At 43.3% G+C, this 18,145-nt stretch overlaps 2 protein-coding genes across 8 annotated transcripts; one reads left to right on the plus strand and one right to left on the minus strand.

Annotated features, from left to right (window-relative positions):
- Positions 1 to 25: 25 nt before the first annotated feature.
- LOC139541485 (vasculin-like protein 1) lies at positions 26 to 15,933 on the minus strand. Of its 2 annotated transcripts, none has more exons than XM_071346166.1 (11): positions 15,746 to 15,933; positions 14,240 to 15,403; positions 13,761 to 13,875; positions 7,124 to 7,250; positions 6,677 to 6,939; positions 6,414 to 6,492; positions 6,134 to 6,333; positions 5,551 to 5,706; positions 3,761 to 4,008; positions 2,392 to 2,494; positions 26 to 1,524 (listed from the first exon to the last, which is right to left on the minus strand). In XM_071346166.1, exons 3-11 carry the CDS (start codon positions 13,818 to 13,820, stop codon positions 1,354 to 1,356), a joined length of 1,407 nt encoding a protein of 468 aa, XP_071202267.1. In that variant the 5' UTR covers positions 13,821 to 13,875; positions 14,240 to 15,403; positions 15,746 to 15,933; the 3' UTR covers positions 26 to 1,353. The 2 variants fall into 2 exon arrangements, with proteins under 2 accessions (XP_071202267.1, XP_071202268.1); XM_071346167.1 differs by lacking the exon at positions 15,746 to 15,933 and adding an exon at positions 15,640 to 15,738.
- Positions 15,662 to 18,123, plus strand: tmem69 (transmembrane protein 69). Of its 6 annotated transcripts, none has more exons than XM_071346171.1 (3): positions 15,662 to 15,819; positions 16,498 to 16,547; positions 17,132 to 18,123. In XM_071346171.1, exons 2-3 carry the CDS (start codon positions 16,503 to 16,505, stop codon positions 17,834 to 17,836), a joined length of 750 nt encoding a protein of 249 aa, XP_071202272.1. In that variant the 5' UTR covers positions 15,662 to 15,819; positions 16,498 to 16,502; the 3' UTR covers positions 17,837 to 18,123. The 6 variants fall into 6 exon arrangements, with proteins under 6 accessions (XP_071202272.1, XP_071202275.1, XP_071202270.1 ...); XM_071346174.1 differs by having other exon boundaries at positions 15,692 to 15,819; positions 17,135 to 18,123; XM_071346169.1 differs by lacking the exon at positions 15,662 to 15,819 and adding an exon at positions 16,161 to 16,292.
- The last annotated feature ends 22 nt before the right edge of the window (positions 18,124 to 18,145 follow it).

The following is an 18,145-nucleotide window of genomic DNA, read 5'->3' on the forward strand; positions in this document are numbered from 1 at the left end:
TCTTAGATAGAGAAGCAGACAAATGTTTGGCAAACCGATGCAAAATATTTATTACAATTACATTTTTCCAAGATGCAGTAGTTTCTTTCTCATACAGACAGTCTCATACAGGAAACCTTATCTTTAAAAATATGTAAATAATGTTATCAAAATAATCTTACATTTTTCAAAACTCACAATTTGTATTATATTTTTTTTTACAATCCACCCTGAATATCAAGGCTGCAAGAACAATATGCAAAAAAGAGAAATATCTATGTGGGATTGACAGCTGTACCAAATTATAAACAACAACAACAACAACGAGCCTTAAATCTGTGGTAAAGCCAGCTGAACATTCTACCAGCCAGGAAAATTGTTGCAATTTTTAAACCTGGTAAATGCATAATTTTCAAAAGCAGTCCCTCATGTAAGAAAGAAAACCAGGTTGTATCTTAATACTAGAAGCAGGAGAATTTGGGGGGGGGGGGGCTGTACGTTTACAGTCTTTATCAACCACAGAACTTGGAATTTTGAACATCTGAAAATTATGGCAGTTGGTGAACTAAGAACAGACAATCAGCTTGAACAGCTACGACGGAATAATTGAGTTTTTCTCCAGAATAAGTTTGGTAAAGTGACATTTCCATTACTTCGTAACGTTGTTTTATTATTCTTTATGCCCTTACTGGCTACATTAAATCAGTATTGCAATAAAAGTAATGGTGGTCCATAACTGTAAATGACTGTTCTCCTACCGCTTAGGATAAATATAATGATGAGCAAAATCATGCCTTACATTGTTCAAATAAGACAGATACATTACCATTTGTCAGCTTTAAATGGACCAAAACAAAAAACAAACCTAAATCCTTACAGAAGGGTTATTTAGGGGATTGGAAGCAATGTCAATATCAACTGCTCACAATGATTGTTTCATCTCAACACAAAAGCTACAAATTGTTTCAGCAAGAGCAGGTGTCAAAGCCATCTTTCAACAAAAAAAAGTATCAATCGATGAAGTCATTTGCAAGTAAAATCATTATTGGTTTGGTTGTTGTCAACATCATGGGGTTACATTTTTTCATCACAAAATCAAAAGAAAAATGCTGATGTGTTTTACTTTCAATAATCATTTTAGCTTCTAGGAAAAGACCAAATAGGTCAAAAAAAAGAAAAAAGAAAGGAAAGAAAAAGCAGAAGGAAAACCAAGAAGAAAGACCCTCAGGCAGGCATCACCTCTGACCCCTCTCTGTCACACCAGTGTCTGTATGACCAGTCTCTTGTGAACGAGGAAGAAGTGTAAAACAGGCGAGTGCAATGAGCGAGGGAGCGTGACGTGAGGAAGAAGAAGAGGAGGGGTGTAAAGCCATGTTAGGTGTCGGCGTCGTCGTCGTCTGTTTGGCTGCTGCTAGTGCTCTCGGACTCTGAGACCTCTTCTAGTTCAGGCTCTACAGGGCTTCTCCAGGACAGCAGGGGCAGGGGCGCACCCTTGAGAAGAGGCTTCAGGAGAACACCGTTCTGGCCCAGCCTGTTCCTCTTCAGCTAAAACAGACAGATAGATTAATAACAACAGTAACCAGGTTTCCAAACTTTTCATGCAGACCTGATGCATGAGAAGTCACAACAGGGCTATTGGAAACAGGAAATGTTGGTCCAAATTCATAAATGTCGATAGACAATTTGTTTGTTCGAAATGGTGGGATATGGTGAAATGGCGGTGAAAATGTGAAAATATTGATATTAATCACGCAATGATATGTCACATTGTAGGCCTACCACAGTCTATGGCCTTCCACCACGACATGGAAAAGCATTAAAAGTTTATAGGCAGATGAAATAAGTTATGATGAACTTCACATGTTGGAATAATTTATGATGAACTTCACATGGTCACACAGTGATCATGCACATTTCCAATAGGCTAAATACCGAGGGAAAACTATTATTTGAACGGTGCTTGTTGCCAATTATCAAATAAAATGACATTGCTCTTATCCATATCTCATCATATAACCGGTCCACTTTATAAGCAAACTGTTGTCCAGAGAGCATGCACCAGAACCACATTAGGCAAGTTTGCTATTTATTGCAACAGTTTTTGTGACAAAACCATCGGTAGAGTTGAAAATGCGATGGTAACCCATTTGTGTTTTTTATTCGTACATGGGAACTTAACTGCAGAAGTGGTTTTTATGTGCACTACGTCATCACCATGCACAGCACTTGATCTGCAACAAGTCAGTGTGATGAAAACACCCCTCTTGTGGGAAAATGCGCGTATTGTTTTTGTGTACATTTTTGAATATTTGCTTGAAAATCTGTCGCCAATTGGATGGAAACCTAGCTATAGAGAGATATCCACTCACAGGCTCACAGTAACACATGTAAATAGCTATGTATAGCTTTTACCTTCTCAGTTTTAGCTTGAAATTCTTGGAGCTCAGCATCAGTGATGGGCAAAAAGTTGTCATCATTCTCTGGGTACTCCTGCCAGCCCATAGCTTTGAGCAACCTACCAGAAGAGGCAGAGATCACTGGTAAAACAAGCTTTGAAGTGATTGTTCTATATCTAGATGTAAGAAAGCTCAGGAAATATTAACGTTTTTATACATTTAACCCCTTATTTTTTTGCCACAAAACTACCTCCATACTTCCATGTGTTTGTATGGGTGACCTTCAGACTAGTCCCGTGACACTGGTGGGGGTCCTAGAGCAAAACGGAGAACACCATTTTGTTCATGAGTTTCCCCTTCCACAGTGGGGTCATAGTAGCGTTCGAATCTAAACGGTTCGGACGCTACAGACAAAAATCGGCACATCAGCGTTACCGACTTCAGATGTGTCCCGTGACACTTGTGGGGGTCGTAGAGCAAAACGGAAACCGTTCGGACACTACAAACGTTTTCTTGAGAAGACAGAATTTCGGGATGTCTCATGGTCTGACAAACACCCCTGTAGCTCAGCCACCTTCCTCCGCAGATGCGGAAGGCCTGACATGGGAAGATGTGGTGGATGGAGACGCAGCCCATGGGGATTTTGATGGGGATTTTGTATCATGTTACTCAGATTGACGCACAGGTGCATCTATAGACTCTTAAGTATTAAATCCACTTCAATCAGTGTAGATGAAGGGGAGGAAACAGGTTAAAGAAGAATTTTTAAGCCTTGATACAATTGAGACATGGATTGTGTGTGTGCCATTCAGACGGTCAATGGGCAAGACAAAATATTTAAGTGCCTTTGAACGGGGTATGGTAGTAGGTGCCAAGCGACCGGTATGAGTGTGTCAAGAACTGCGACGCTGCTGGGTTTTTCATGCTCAACAGTTTCCTGTGTGTATCAAGAATAGTCCACCACCCAAAGGACATCCAGCCAACTTGACACAACTGTGGGAAGCATTGAAGTCAACATGGGCCAGCATCCGCGTGAACGCTTTTGACACATTGTAGGACATGCTACAACGAACTGAGGCTGTTTTGAGGGCAAAAAGGGGTGCAACTCAATATTAGGAAGGTGTCCTTAATGTTTTTTACACTCAGTGTCCATGCATATACATACAGCAATAGCAAAGCCTCCATATAATTAATTTCATAATAATAATGTAGGGCTCTCGATTAATTTCACACAATTTAGCTTGGTCGCCCCACCCTGACCCCAGGGGTCCACCGCCCTACAGCGCCCCCAACCCAACACACCCCACTCAACTTCAGGATCTTACTGTTTGAGTCACTGAGGGGTGTGAAGGAAGAGAGGGTATGTGCATGTGGGTGCAACTTACCTGTATTCTGCCTCCAACGAGCTGGAAAGGTGATCTGTGTCTGAGTCGCTGAGAGAGTGAAGGATCCCATTCTCTTGTAAGTCTCCTCTGTTCTCCTTAGGGTCTGATGGACTGGTAGAGGTGGGCCCGTCCCAGTTCTTATCATCCTTCAGGCCTCGCAGGAACTCACTCTTCCGGTCGGTGCTGCGACGCATCAGCTTCAGACGAGGAGGGGTGACGTCGATGGGAGGGGTGATGCTGGAGGGAGGCTGAGAGAGGTATTACCAAATAAATTGTATCAAATCAAGTGTAGAGTGGGTCAGTGGTGGAATGCTAGAGCAGTGTTTTCAGACTCCAACTCTTGTTGGATGAAGTACAGCTTTATTACGGGTGACAATTTTAGTACTCATCACTGCATTCTCTACCAGAAAGTTGGTTGGCCCTCTTCGATGTCACCTAGTTTGATACATTGCTATGTTTTCATTTATAAAGCCCTTTTACAAAAAGTCCCACTGTACCTAACATCATAACTAAACTTTAGACATACGAGTTACCAAACCCAGTCTCAGGGATGGTTAACTCTGGAAATTCCCTTGGTCTCTACTGAGTTAGGTAAATCAGCTTTTAGTTTTCTTGCACCTTATTTGTAGAACAATCTTCAACATTTTCTTAGATTTGATCTGCTGGTACCTCTAGGGGAATTTAGAAAGCTGATTGAGGACCTTATTACTGATGAATATGTTTGTTTTTCTTTCTGATTACATTTTGTATTTATATTTTGTGTCTTTTCTGTATTTAGGGCTCATCTCTGAAAGAGACCTTGTCTCAGTAGGACTCCCTGATAAAATAAAGGTTAAATGATTATATATATATATATATATATATATACACTGCTCAATAAAATTAAGGGAACACTTAAACAACACAATGTAACTCCAAGTCAATCACACTTCTGTGAAATCAAACTGTCCACTTAGGAAGCAACACTGATTGACAATAAATTTCACATGCTGTTGTGCAAATGGAATAGACAAAAGGTGGAAATTATAGGCAATTAGCAAGACACCCCCAATAAAGGAGTGGTTCTGCAGGTGGTGACCACAGACCACTTCTCAGTTCCTATGCTTCCTGGCTGATGTTTTGGTCACTTTTGAATGCTGGCGGTGCTTTCACTCTAGTGGTAGCATGAGACGGAGTCTACAACCCACACAAGTGGCTCAGGTAGTGCAGCTCATCCAGGATGGCACATCAATGCGAGCTGTGGCAAGAAGGTTTGCCGTGTCTGTCAGCGTAGTGTCCAGAGCATGGAGGCGCTACCAGGAGACAGGCCAGTATATCAAGAGACGTGGAGGAGGTCTTGGCTGATTTATTTAGATTTTCCCATGACGTCAAGCAAAGAGGCACTGAGTTTGAAAGTAGGCCTTGAAATACATCCACAGGTACACCTCCAATTGACTCAAATTATGTCAATTAGCTTATCAGAAGCTTCTAACGCCATAACATAATTTTCTTGGAATTCTCCAAGCTGTTTAAATGCCCAGTCCACTTAGTATATTCTTCTGACCCACTGGAATTGTAATACAGTGAATTATAAGTGAAATAATCTGTCTGTAAACAATTATTGGAAAAATTACTTGTGTCAATCACAAAGTAGATGTCCTAACCGACTTGCCAAAACTATAGTTTGTTAACAAGAAATTTGTGGATTGGTTGAATAACAAGTTTTAATGACTCCAACCTAAGTGTATGTAAACTTCCGACTTCAACTGTAAGTAAGTTGCCCTCTGGTCCCTGTCAGAGTTCAGACTAACCTCCTTGGGGGTTCCGTAGGTCGGGCCGTAGGTCGGGGGAGTGACAGGAGTAAGAGGTTTGTTCACAGAGGCAGCAGGGCTGGTGAAGGCGGAGTCCCAGCCGGATAAATTAAAACTGCTTTTGGTTTCTCTCCCGCTTGGCTTCCAGGGACCAGCCTGCAGAGGGAAAATATAAAGTAAAGAAGTGATTCATTATTTTGGCTGATGATGCGACTAGTGATTATACCCTGTCCCGTTAAAAAAAAAAATGTTACCTTCATTTTACTAGGCAAGTCAGTTAAGAACAAATTCTTATTTTCAATGACTGCCTTGGAACAGTGCCTTGTTCAGGGGCAGAACGACATATTTTTACCTTGTCAGCTCGGGGATTCGATCTTGCAACCTTTCGGTTACAAGTCCAACGCTCTAACCACTAGGCTACCTGCCGTCCCACAAGGAGATGGCAGTAGTGAGGTCCTACCTTGGCTGAGGATGTGACTAGTGATTATACCCTGTCCTGGTTGAGGAGATGGCAGTAGTGAGGACCTACCTTGTCTGAGGACGTGACAATATTTAGGGCCTACCTTTTTCTTTCTTTACGTACCTTGGTTGGGGTGATAGCTGGCTTGGGCACCAGGTTCTTGTAGACACTGGATGAGGAGATTGGGGTTTTGGTGACGTTGGTTAGGTGGGGTACCGTTGTGTTGGCGAAACCAGCAGAGAAAGCAGCGCTAGGGTCTTCCTTGGAAACCTTCTTGATGACCAACATCTTAGTTATGGTCTGCTTGGCACTAGGGGGGTGCTCTGTGGGGGAAGGATTGACCAATCAATCAATCAGGCTTACTCCCTTTCAAAGCCAGTCACTGGCAGAGCTCCTCACTTACCCCAAACTCCTACAGGAGTCTCTACAGCATGAGGCTGGGCCACCGGCTTCCCACTGCTCTCTGATTGATTGAGTGAGGGCTGTGGAAAAAAGCAAGAACACCCGTAACTTAACAAAAGTTGTCTGAAGTAATTTAAACATAGTAATCACCCAGCAGGTCGCTAACAATAAAAAAATTCTCTGAAACAGCCTGATAAACCAAAGCTTTGGAGTTGTTTTAAATTCAAGCAATGAAAATCTGGAGAAAGATGAGAGGGCACCCACAAAATCCTCCTCCACAAACTTCAGCTTGTCCTCATGGCCTCCCTCAACTGGCAGGAAGCCTCCTTTCCGGGGGTGGAAGGTCCCGTTGCGCTGACGGTGGGGCCCTGGTCGCTCCCTGTCCCCCACAGGGCGCTTGGTGTGGCGCCCATGGTGGGGTCCCTCCTGCCCCCAGAGACCGCTGCCCAGGCCCCCCTGCCCTCCCTTAGCCACGCCTGAGTCCACAGAGTCATGCCGCAGGAGAGAGGGATGGTGCAACCCATCACCTAGCAACCAGGAGTGGAAAAGTAAAATGAAGGTTAAGAACTGATTGGACCACATAATCCATCCAACACACACACACACATACTGGTCAACCCTGCTTTAACATATGTATATCTGTGACTAATACACTTTGATTTGGTAGTCAGGGTCAGGTAGGGTGAGACCATGTATATGTGCGTGTGCTACCTGCAGGTGCTCTGAGAGGGTTGTTGTTGAAGAAGCCGTCGGAGGAGTTATGACGGCGGCGGCTCACAGCGGGCCGAGCATCACCGCGGGCAAGATTCTCTCCGTGCCCCTCAAACGCTGCAAGAGACTGAGAAATACAGAGAGGGAAAGAGAGATGTACAGAGATGGAGAAAGAGATACAGAAAGTGTCAAAGAGAGAGAGACAGAGAAAGAGAGACAGAGGGGCACATTTAAAAGAGCCTCAGTAACCACTCAGAGCAATAGCTCACAAGCCATTACACTATACCAAAATGGGGGTGTGAAAGTAACCGTTTAAACGAGGTTGGGATCCCTAACCGAAAACCTTTTTTTCCTTCCCCCCCACTTAATTAAAACCACAGTTATCACAAAACATTATTTTCCGTGTTATAACCAACAGGCTATAAAGCCTGGGGAAGTTGTGTAATTCACATAAAATCAGAGGAAGAGGCTTTAGGCTACTTGAATTTGCAAGGTAGGCAAGACAAGACATTGCGAGATGCAGATTACCAAAACATATGAGCACGCTTCTGCCTCTCTCTCCCTCGCACTGGCCTACCTGCTCGGTCTCTTCGCTAATGATGCAAGTGTGTGTTCAGTCTTCAGTCTGACGCCTGTAGAATATCCTAGCCTATTCATGGCACCGATGTCTTCGGGCCAGTCTTGCGAGCCTACTTTTCGTTTTTGCCTCACTTGAAATTACAGTAGGCTACCGGTAGCCTGTGTCGATAACGTTTCAGACATAATGGAATGTGGCCCCTTGAAAGCCAAGCCACTCGGCTACGGCATGTTTGTTTGTCTGTATATAGGGTAGACTACACTACGAAACCTTATCTGGTGATATGAACGGGCATTTTTACTTGTGTGTAATTAAGGTTTGCCGCTTCTGAAACGGGACAAAAATCCATCACTAGGCAACCAGAAGTGTCAATCAAATAATCTCGAGCTACTGCAAGCAGGCCACTCTCCCTAGAAAAGTACTTTAAAGTTTGTTAAATATCATGATTTACCAAGAAATTTTGTAGAAATAAAACACATTTAATTCCAAAATCATGGGCATTAATATGGAGTTGGTCCACTCTTCTGGGAAGGCTTTCCACTAGATGTTGGAATATTTCTGTGGACACTGATGTTGGGTAATTAGGCCTGGCTCGCATTCGGTGTGCCAATTAATTCCAAAGGTGTTCGACGGGTTGAGGTCAGGGCTCTGTGCAGGCCAGTCAAGTTTTTCCACATCGATCTCGACAAACTATTTCTATATGGACCTCGCTTTGTGCGGGGGCATTGTCATGCTGAAACAGAAAGGGCCTTCCCCAAACTGTTGCCACAAAGTTGGAAGCACAGAATTATCTAGAATGTCATTGTATGCTGTAGTGTTAACTAAGGGGCCAAGCCCAAACCATTAAAAACAGCCCCAGACCATTATTCCTCCTCCACCAAACTTTACAGTTGGCACTATGCATTCGGGTAGGTAGCGTACTCCTGGCATCCGCCAAACCCAGATTCATCTGTCAAACTGCCAGATGGTGAAGCGTGACTCATCACTCCAGCGTTTCCACTGCTCCAGAGTCCAATGGTGGCGAGCTTTACACCACTCCAGCCGACGCTTAGCATTGCGCATGGTGATCTTAGGCTTATGTGTAAACCCATTTCATGAAGCTCTCGACAAACAGTAATTATAATGATGTTGCTTCCAGAGGCAGTTTGGGACTTGGTAGTGAGTGTTGCAACCGAGGACAGACGATTTTAACGCGCTGCTCGATTCAGCACTCGGCGGTCCCGTTCTGTGATCTTGTGTGGCCTACCACTTCGCGGCTGAGCCCTTGTTGCGCCTAGACGTTTCCACTTCACAATAACAGCACTTACAGTTGACCGGGGCAGCTCTAGCAGGGCAGAAATTTGATTAACTGACTTGGTGGCATCCTATGACAGTGCCACGTTGAAAGTCACTGAGCTCTTCAGTAAGGCCATTCTACTGCCAATGTTTGTCTATGTCAATTGCACGGCTGTGTGCTCGATTTTCTACACTTGTCAGCTACGGGTGTGGCTGAAATAGCTAACTTGAAGGTGTGTCCACATACTTTGGTATATATAGTGTAACTTAATTGCTGGGCCCTAGAGGTCATACATACGTAATACAACCATTATTCTGCATTTTAAAATTGACGTGGAATTTTAATGCACTGGATGGCCCACCCCCGGCTGCACTAAGACACCAAAATCAATAAACTTCTTAAATCTCCCCAAAAATGTATTTATTTATTCATCCATATTACTTTGAACCTTGATTTTAACAGCTACAGAATTCTGACAAGTGCTACTAGAAAGAAGTGATACAACTGGAAAGTAGTGATACAGACTAGAGTGTTATATTGTATTATTGTCCTCTACAAAGACAGGCAGCCATAACTACCTGGGCCATTCAAGGCCACAACATACCTTTGGGGTCAAAGTTCAACCAGGCACCGCAGCGCAAACATTGAACCCTCTGTATATGCATAGTCTGCTAACATTTTACCCAGCCACCTAAAACGCTTTATCCAACAAAGCATGGCATTCCCAGAACCAATTTTTGAAGTAGTAACTTCTGAGAAAACATATTTACAGAACAAAGCAAAGTGTATTTGTCACGTGCACCGAATACAACAGGTGTAGTAGACCTTAGTGGAATGCTTACTTACAGGCTCTAACCAACAGTGCAAAAAAGGTATTAGGTGAACAATAGGTAAGAAATAAAACAGTAAAGAGACAGTGAAAAATAACAGTAGCAAGGCTATATACAGGCACCGGTTAGTCGGGCTGATTGAGGTAGTATGTACATGTAGATATGGTTAAAGTGACTATGCATATATGATAAACAGAGAGTAGCAGCAGCGTAAAAGAGGGGTTGGGGGGGGTTAAAAATCTTATGGCTTGGGGGTAAAAAAGCCTTTTTGTCCTAGACTTGGCACTCCGGTACCTCTTGCCATGCGGTAGTAGAGAGAACAAACAGTCTATGACTGTCGAGGCTGGGGTCTTTGACAATTTTCAGGGCCTTCCTCTGACACCGCCTGGTGTAGAGGTCCTGGATGGCAGGCAGCTTAGCCCCAGTGATGTACTGGGCCGTACGCACTACCCTCTGTAGTGCCTTGCGGTTGGAGGCCGAGCAATTGCCGTACCAGGCAGTGATGGTCTGTAGTAGGAATTATAGGATGCCTGTCCTGTCCTAACCCCCAGCACCTCTCTAGGTCTCACTTACAGGGCCACCCCTTATGCAGTGGCCTAAGGCAGGAGGGCCCTGTAAGAGAGACCCAGAGAGGTGCTGGGACATTTCCTGAGATAAACAGACCAAGATGAACCTCCAACAACATATATACCTTACATAAATGTTAATTGTTTTGGCGTAGAATTATCTCACCCAGTGGCATATGGGCTATTTAGGTGAGAGCTGAGGCCGCCCCGTGTAGTATCCACTTTGTCAAAGGCAGGGGTGCAAAATATTGTTCATGTCCAGCGCGCGTCTCCAGGGTGCAGTTGGAGACGCACCGCTGAGGCGCTCCACCTATGTCCAGTAAAAAATGATTTAACATACAGTGCCTTCAGAAAGTATTCACACATCTTGACTTTTTCCACATTTTGTTGTGTTACAAAGTGTGATTAAAACGGATTTAATTGTATTTTTTTGTCAACAATCGACACAAAATACTCTGTAATGTCAAAGTGGAAGAAAAATTCTAACATTTGTAAAAAATAAAACACTAATGTATCTTGATTAGATAAGTATTCAACCAGTACATGTTAGAATCACCTTTGGCAGCAATTACAGCTGTAAGTCTTTCTGGGTAAGTCTCCAAGAGATATTCATATCTGGATTGTACAATATTTGCACATTCTTTTTTTCAGAATTCTTCGAGCTCTGTCAAGTTGGTTGTTGATTATTGCTAGACAGCCGCTCAGGAACATTTAAATATCATCTTGGTTAGAAACTCCAGTGTATATTTCTTCTTGTGTTTTAAGTTATTGTACTGCTGAAAGGTAATTGTGTCTCTTGGAAAGCAGACTGAACCAGGTTTTCCACTTGGATTTTGCCAGTCCTTAGCTCTATTCAATTTCTTATTATCAAACTCCCTAGTCCTTGCAGGTGACAAGCACACCCATGTTGCAGCCACCACAATGTTTGAAAATATTGATAGTGGTACTCAGTGACGTGTTGTGTTATATTTGCCCCAAATATAACACTTTTTATTCAGGACATGAAGTTCATGTCTTTGCCACATTTTTTATTTTGTCATTTCAAACAGGATGCATGTTCTGGAATATTTTTATTCTGTACAGGCTTCATTTTTTTCACTCTGTCATTTAGGTTAGTATTGTGGAGTAACTACAACGTTGTTGATCCATCCTCAGTCTTCTCCTATCACAGCCATTAAACTCTGTAACTGTTTTAAAGTCACCATTTGCCTTACGGTGAAATCCCTGAGCAGTTTCCTTCCTCTCCTGTAACTGAGTTAGGAAGGACACTTGTATCTTTGTAGTGACTGGGTGTATTGACACACGATCCAAAGTGTAATTAATAACTTCACCATGCTCAAAGGGATATTCAATGTCTGCTTTTCTTTATTTTTTACCCATCTACCAATACGTGCCCTTTGTAAGGCAGTGAAAAACCTCCCTGGTCTTTGAAACTGTGTGAAATTCCCTGCTCGACTGAGAGACCTTACAGATAATTGTATGTGTGGGGTACAGAGATGAAGTAGTGATTCAAAAATCATGTTAAACACTTATTACACACAGAGTGAGTCCATGCAACTTATTACCTGACTTGTCAAGCACATTTCTGAACTTGACATTATGGGGTATTGTGTGTAGGCCAGTGACAAAAAATCACAATTGAATACAATTTTAATTCAGGTTGTAACACAACTAAATGTGGAAAAAGTGAAGTGGTGTGAACACTTTCTGAAGGCACTGTAAATCATGTAGCCTATAGCCTACGTTTTCTGTAGCCTACAGGCTGGAGATGAAATTTATGACAAATGTCATGAGACACTTTTTACATCATGCACGTTTTTCCGATCAAATAGCCTAACAAACAGGTGTATATCCTAAAAACAGGACAGGTCAAAGGAAACTGCTTTCTAGGAGTTTCAAACAGTTGGGTAAATTGTCATGATAATCAGTGATTTCAAGTTTGTATTAGTATATTTTTGACGAGCTGCATCACAGCGAAAAAGAAAAGACTTCTGCATTTCCCGCTGTGTAAATACATGGATTCTCATTGCAAATAGGCTCAAGATTACTCCTGATAAAGGTGGGTAGCTGATATTCAGAGCATAAAGACGTCCTCCAGTGATTTTATTTACTTTTCCTGTTGAAAAGTGATATTCCAAGTATAAATACAGTAAAGTACACACACTAATGCGTACACCACACGACTTTCAAAATCCAAACATCCCCGAGCCGCTCACATTAAACGACTGTCTTTCCTGTTGTTTTTTGTCTTGCCAACTTAGTGGTGCGCACACTAAACAATGTGGCACAGACGGGGGTCACACACTACAAGATTCTTCACTTGGTCGTGAGGATTCTCCATACCACGCTGTCTCGTGAACACAATGATGTGATGAGATTAGATTGTTAAAGCAGCCTCATTCACGCTTGCCATACAGAGTTGAAATATCTAGCCAACATTTTGAATTAAATAACATTGCTTGTAGGGCCTCCCTAGTGGTGCAGTGGTCTAAGGCACCGCATCACAGTGCTAGAGACATCACATCAAACACCAGGTTTGATCCCGGGCTGTATCACAACCGGCAGTGATCGGGAGTCCCATAGGGCGGCACACAAATGGCCCAGTGTCGTCCGGCTTAGGGGAGGTTTTGTCGTTTTACTTAAATCAATGGCTCATCTCGCGCCAGCGACTCGTGGCGTGCCGGGCGCCTGCAGGCTGACCTCGATCGCCAGGTGAACAGTGTTTCTGCCGACACATTGGTGCGTCTGGCTTTCAGGTTAAGCGGGCGGGGGTTAAGAAGCGCCGTTTGGCGGGTCATGTTTCGGAGGACACATGACACGACCTTCGCCTCCCGAGCCCATTGGGGAGTTGCAGCAATGAGACAAGATCGAAAATAAATAAATAACATTGCTTGTGAACTTCAGAGATGACACAATTTGACACTGAATTTGGTTAAAGTGACTTTGGCAAGTACAAATGCAAGTAGTCATCGCTCCGGCTCAAGAGTCTACACATTCTGGGTGATTCGAAACAATGTCTTCTCTGATGAGCTCTCATTGGCTATTGCTGATCACTGTTCTCAAAACTTGTCATTGCACATCTTACACTACAAGAGCATTGTAGATTTTGTGCAGATAAAATCAAACGTTTGAAAATATTGGGACGTCTGGGATTGCTCAAAGACGGGATCGGAAGTACTCAGATTGCGTTTCTGACCTGCTCACATTAAACGCGTCGGTGAAGACTGCGTACCGAGAGGGCAACGACATGAGGATTTTGTCTCCGATCTCAAAAACTTGTCTGGGACAGCTAAATTGTGTAGTGTACACTTGGCTTAAAGGATAAAAAAATATATGTTTTGAGAGGAGCAACAGACTAGGACGGCCAATACCGGCCCTGCTCACTTACCTTGGCGGGCTGAGGCGTGGAGAAGTTAAGCCAGGCTGGAACAAAGTCATGCTGCGCCATTTAGGTCCAGTGTCTCCCGTCAGTAGAGCGTGGCATCAAACCTCATGGCCAGGATCTGGAGAGGCAAGGAAAGAGGGATATCACTGCCAGACCTCTAATAACAGACATCAGACAGAAATTAGTGTGAATAACCATCAGTGTTACTTCAGAGGAGTTGGTGTTTCATGCAAGATAATGTCAGGCTGCTTATGACAGACAACTTATGGTAGTCTTTATTCATCTTTACCCAAATAATGAAAATGAATGATTTTAATGAATTAGGATTTACACCGATCATCATTGCAGCTTTTCGAAGTGTGTGCGAATGTGAACTCTGCCAAATCACTTGGTAGTTAGTATCATTTCACTTCAGTATAAAGAGAGGACACTGATTGTACCCACCGACAGCTTGACCAGAATGACATAACAAATCTTCTTACCCAGAGTAGTCAGCTCTGTAGTCCAGTGGCCCTTCTCTCTGTCAGTGTGGTATGTGTTCCTCTTGGTACAGCTGGCCCAGCCCTGGTGTCTGTTAAGCTAAGGCAGACCAGGAGATAGGACCACTCTTCAGCCTGAGCGAGACAGAGCCCTTGGCAGAGAGAAGCTCCAGTTCCCAGGGTGAGGCGATGAGTGGAGAAGGGGCTTGGTAAGGAGACTGGCAGTTATCTGTACTGCCGGTCTTGGCTGGTGTCGAGATGATTTGATTGAATCAGTCACACAGACATGAATGAAAAGCAAGCATATGTAGTAGGGATCTGTTTGGTTGTTTGATCTAGGCCTGTCTGTGTGAGTCAGTGAGGAAAGTCAACTCAACTGTTCTATGTTCTCAAAAGGTTTATGGAAGCAGCACTTTGTGCCAGCCCTGACACTGATTCCTCCTCACCAACTCATCCTATCTCCAGATGTGGACACTCTCTGAAAAAGAGGGGGGGGGGGAATCTACCTCACAGTGCCGCTTCAAGGGGAAAACAGCGAAAAGCCCGTGTTCACCTCATCCACACAACCGGAGGGCTACGACAAGGAGAAACGGGGAGGGGGGGGGGTCACGGTTTAGTCACATAACAAAACCCAAGGGGGCCTATCGCTATGATGTGACTAACATTGTGTTTGTTAGTAGTATCAATCAACACACCCTAAATCCTGACTCTTCTGAGAAGGGGTGTGAGAAGGAGCCTGACATTCTCATTAACTCACTATTGTAGAGGTTGTATTGCTAGAGAACGTACTGGAGATTTGGTTCTGTGCACCTTTTTGCATTTATCTTACCCTCAGACACGACAAACCTAGGCTGTTGTTGTTGGTCAGATACACCATTCATTCAAAGCAAATACTCATGTAAACTGACTCACTTCTTAGCTATAAAATTATACTCGAGTCATACAGAGGCAACTTTCCTTAAAAGGTCACTCATATAATTTTCAAAAGATATCTAACAACTGTCTGCCTTTTACTAGATTGTACAATCCTGACTTTGCTGTAGCATCCGGCAGAAGAGATTGTTGCTGAAGTTGTTGTAAGGATTGGCATTGAACAAAACAAAACTAAGTGTTCTTCTTTACTTCTCAGCCGTCTCTTCAAATTACTTCTTCAGCAGCAGATCAACACTGTTAAGAAACACAACATTTAGGCAAGAAAATGACAATGGACAGTTGGAGTTATGTAATATGGCTAGCAACTAGCAAACTAGTTAGCAGGCTCTGTTGTAAACAAGCATTACGTACAAGCTAACGTTACTGTTAGCAGGCCATTGAATGAGTGCGACTCGCCAATGAACGATTACGCATGGTGCAACTTTCAATATTATTAAATTAGCTAACATAAATTACTATATATGCATTACTTGACGTGATGACACATGAACATCGAAAAGTGTAACTGTCAACGGCCATGGATGATAAATGGAGCTAGCAGCAGACGAAATCAACGGTGTCAAAATGGCCACCTACCTAGAGATAAATGTCTCGAGCCTCACAGACCACTGTGATTGCTTGTCTCTGTCAATTCAGCTAATATCCGAGATGTACGTGTAAGCTGAACATGCCTGTCTTGCAACTGCAAATATATAATTTGAGCTGTTGTAGTTAGTACATTTGGGTTGTGAGATCCCGTTTTATCAGACTTTCGTTTGAACTAGCTAACAGTAATGTTAGCTATCCTAGCTTGCTACTTGTTCCTGTTTGTCCTAGACATACTAATCAATGGAAGAGCACATGTCCACGCGTTATAAACAGTGATCTCTGCTGTGCCTGTAACGTGTGGTCTTTGACAGTCAGTTTATCTGTTTAATGATGTAGCAAATATATCCACCACATTTAATTGAACAATTAATCGTTACTGGGGGGGTAACTGTTGAGGAACCAGACTTCTCATAGGTCACTGTACGGACGGAAGAAATATACGTTCGCACACAAATCGGCAGGGTCTATGTCTGACATCAGGGACAGCGGATTTTAACTTATTTATAACAACATTTAATTCCGATTTGAAAAACAAGTAAGAATACAATAATCCGAGATAGTATAGAGATGTTCTCTGCGCAGAGGCAGTGATTTTGATGAGACATTAACAGTATATGACTTTCTACACAAGCAACTCCGTGCTAAACAGGCAGGCAGGTTACTGCAGAGATTTCAGACATTCATATAGCACTATGCTATTCAGATTTTGGGATATCTATTAACATTGTCTACCTTTTCAGATAAGATGTTGGCTGGTATATTTAGAAGACCCATCCTTACTGCTCACAAGGTGAGTTTACCTGTGAATGGGAATTGATGGAAATTATGTAAAAATGTACCACTAGCCACTTTAAACAATGCCACTTAATATAATGTTTACATACCCTACATTACCCATCTCATATGTATATACTGTACTCTATATCATCTACTGCATCTTGCCATCTTTATGTAATACATGTACCACTAGCCACTTTAAACTATGCCACTTTATGTTTACATACCCTACAGTACTCATCTCATATGTATATACCGTACTCTATACCATCTACTGCATCTTGCCATGCCGTTCTGTACCACCACTCATTCATATATCTTTATGTACATATTCTTTATCCCTTTACACTTGTGTGTGTGTATAAGGTAGTAGTTGTGGAATTGTTAGGTTAGATTACTTGTTGGTTATTACTGCATTGTCGGAACTAGAAGCACAAGCATTTCGCTACACTCGCATTAACATCTGCTAACCATGTGTATGTGACTAATAAAATTTGATTTGATTTGTAAGAGGAGACTAAACATTGTTTCATGTCATGTCCATCTACTCATCTTATTGAATCTCTATTTTCATGGATGCATTGGGACTCTCCACAGCAGATGTCCTGCCTGTCTGCTGGTGCCTCAGTCAGGGTGTCTGATGCCTCCTATAGTTCCTGTCCCCTGTGGCCCTGCAGGGTCTCTTCGGCCAGGCTGCTCCCTAAAATAAGTGATGCTGTTGGTCTATTGAGGACCCAGTACTTCCACAGCTCTGCTGCGAGGCTGAAGAAACGACAACAACCAGAGCCTCCACCCAGAGAGTTGGACCTGCTCCGTTATGACATGAGAGACCTGGGAAAGAGCCCCAAACCAGCGCTGTACCTGAGCCTCTCCAGCCTTATCCCTTTCATCGCTGCTCCGCTCGTCATGGCTGTGACCGAGACCTACCTGCCAGAAGTGGCCTTCGCCCAGGTGGCCTATGGAGCGTCTATCTTGTCTTTCCTGGGCGGGGTGCGGTGGGGCTTTGCCATCCCGGAGACTAGCCCGGCCAAGCCAGACTGGATCAACCTGGCCAATAGCGTGGTTCCATCCCTGTTGGCCTGGCTGGCCATGCTGTTCAGCGACACGATTACCCCAGCAGCTATGATGGTCATCATGGGGCTAGGCATCTCCCTACACTATGACCTGTCTCTGCTGCCCACCTACCCCAGCTGGTTCAAAGCCCTGCGTACTATACTGTCGGTGGTGGCCTTCCTCTCACTGGTGGCCACACTGGTTCTCAAGGGAGTTTACCTGGAGAAGAAGATATTCTCAGAGCAATGAATTCATGCTACAGAGTAGACACATTTGTAATTGAACATATTTTAAGTGTGAATGGAAAGATCTCTAAAATGGTAAAGAGTGTTTGTGATGGCATATGTTTGATTGTGTTATTTATGGTACTTAAAAATGGCTGACTGATACTAAATGTGTATCCTTTAGGCTCTGGTTCTGGCAATACTGTAACGAGCAGGTGGTACGTTTCAGACATCTGCTGTATATCCATGTGGTGGTGTGTCAGTGTCATGCATTATTATTGCAGATAATAAAACAATGGAATGGCGGCGTGACCAGCCTCAGCCTACAATGAAT

Source organism: Salvelinus alpinus, chromosome 16 (assembly GCF_045679555.1).
Source record: "Salvelinus alpinus chromosome 16, SLU_Salpinus.1, whole genome shotgun sequence".
NCBI lineage: Eukaryota > Metazoa > Chordata > Actinopteri > Salmoniformes > Salmonidae > Salvelinus > Salvelinus alpinus.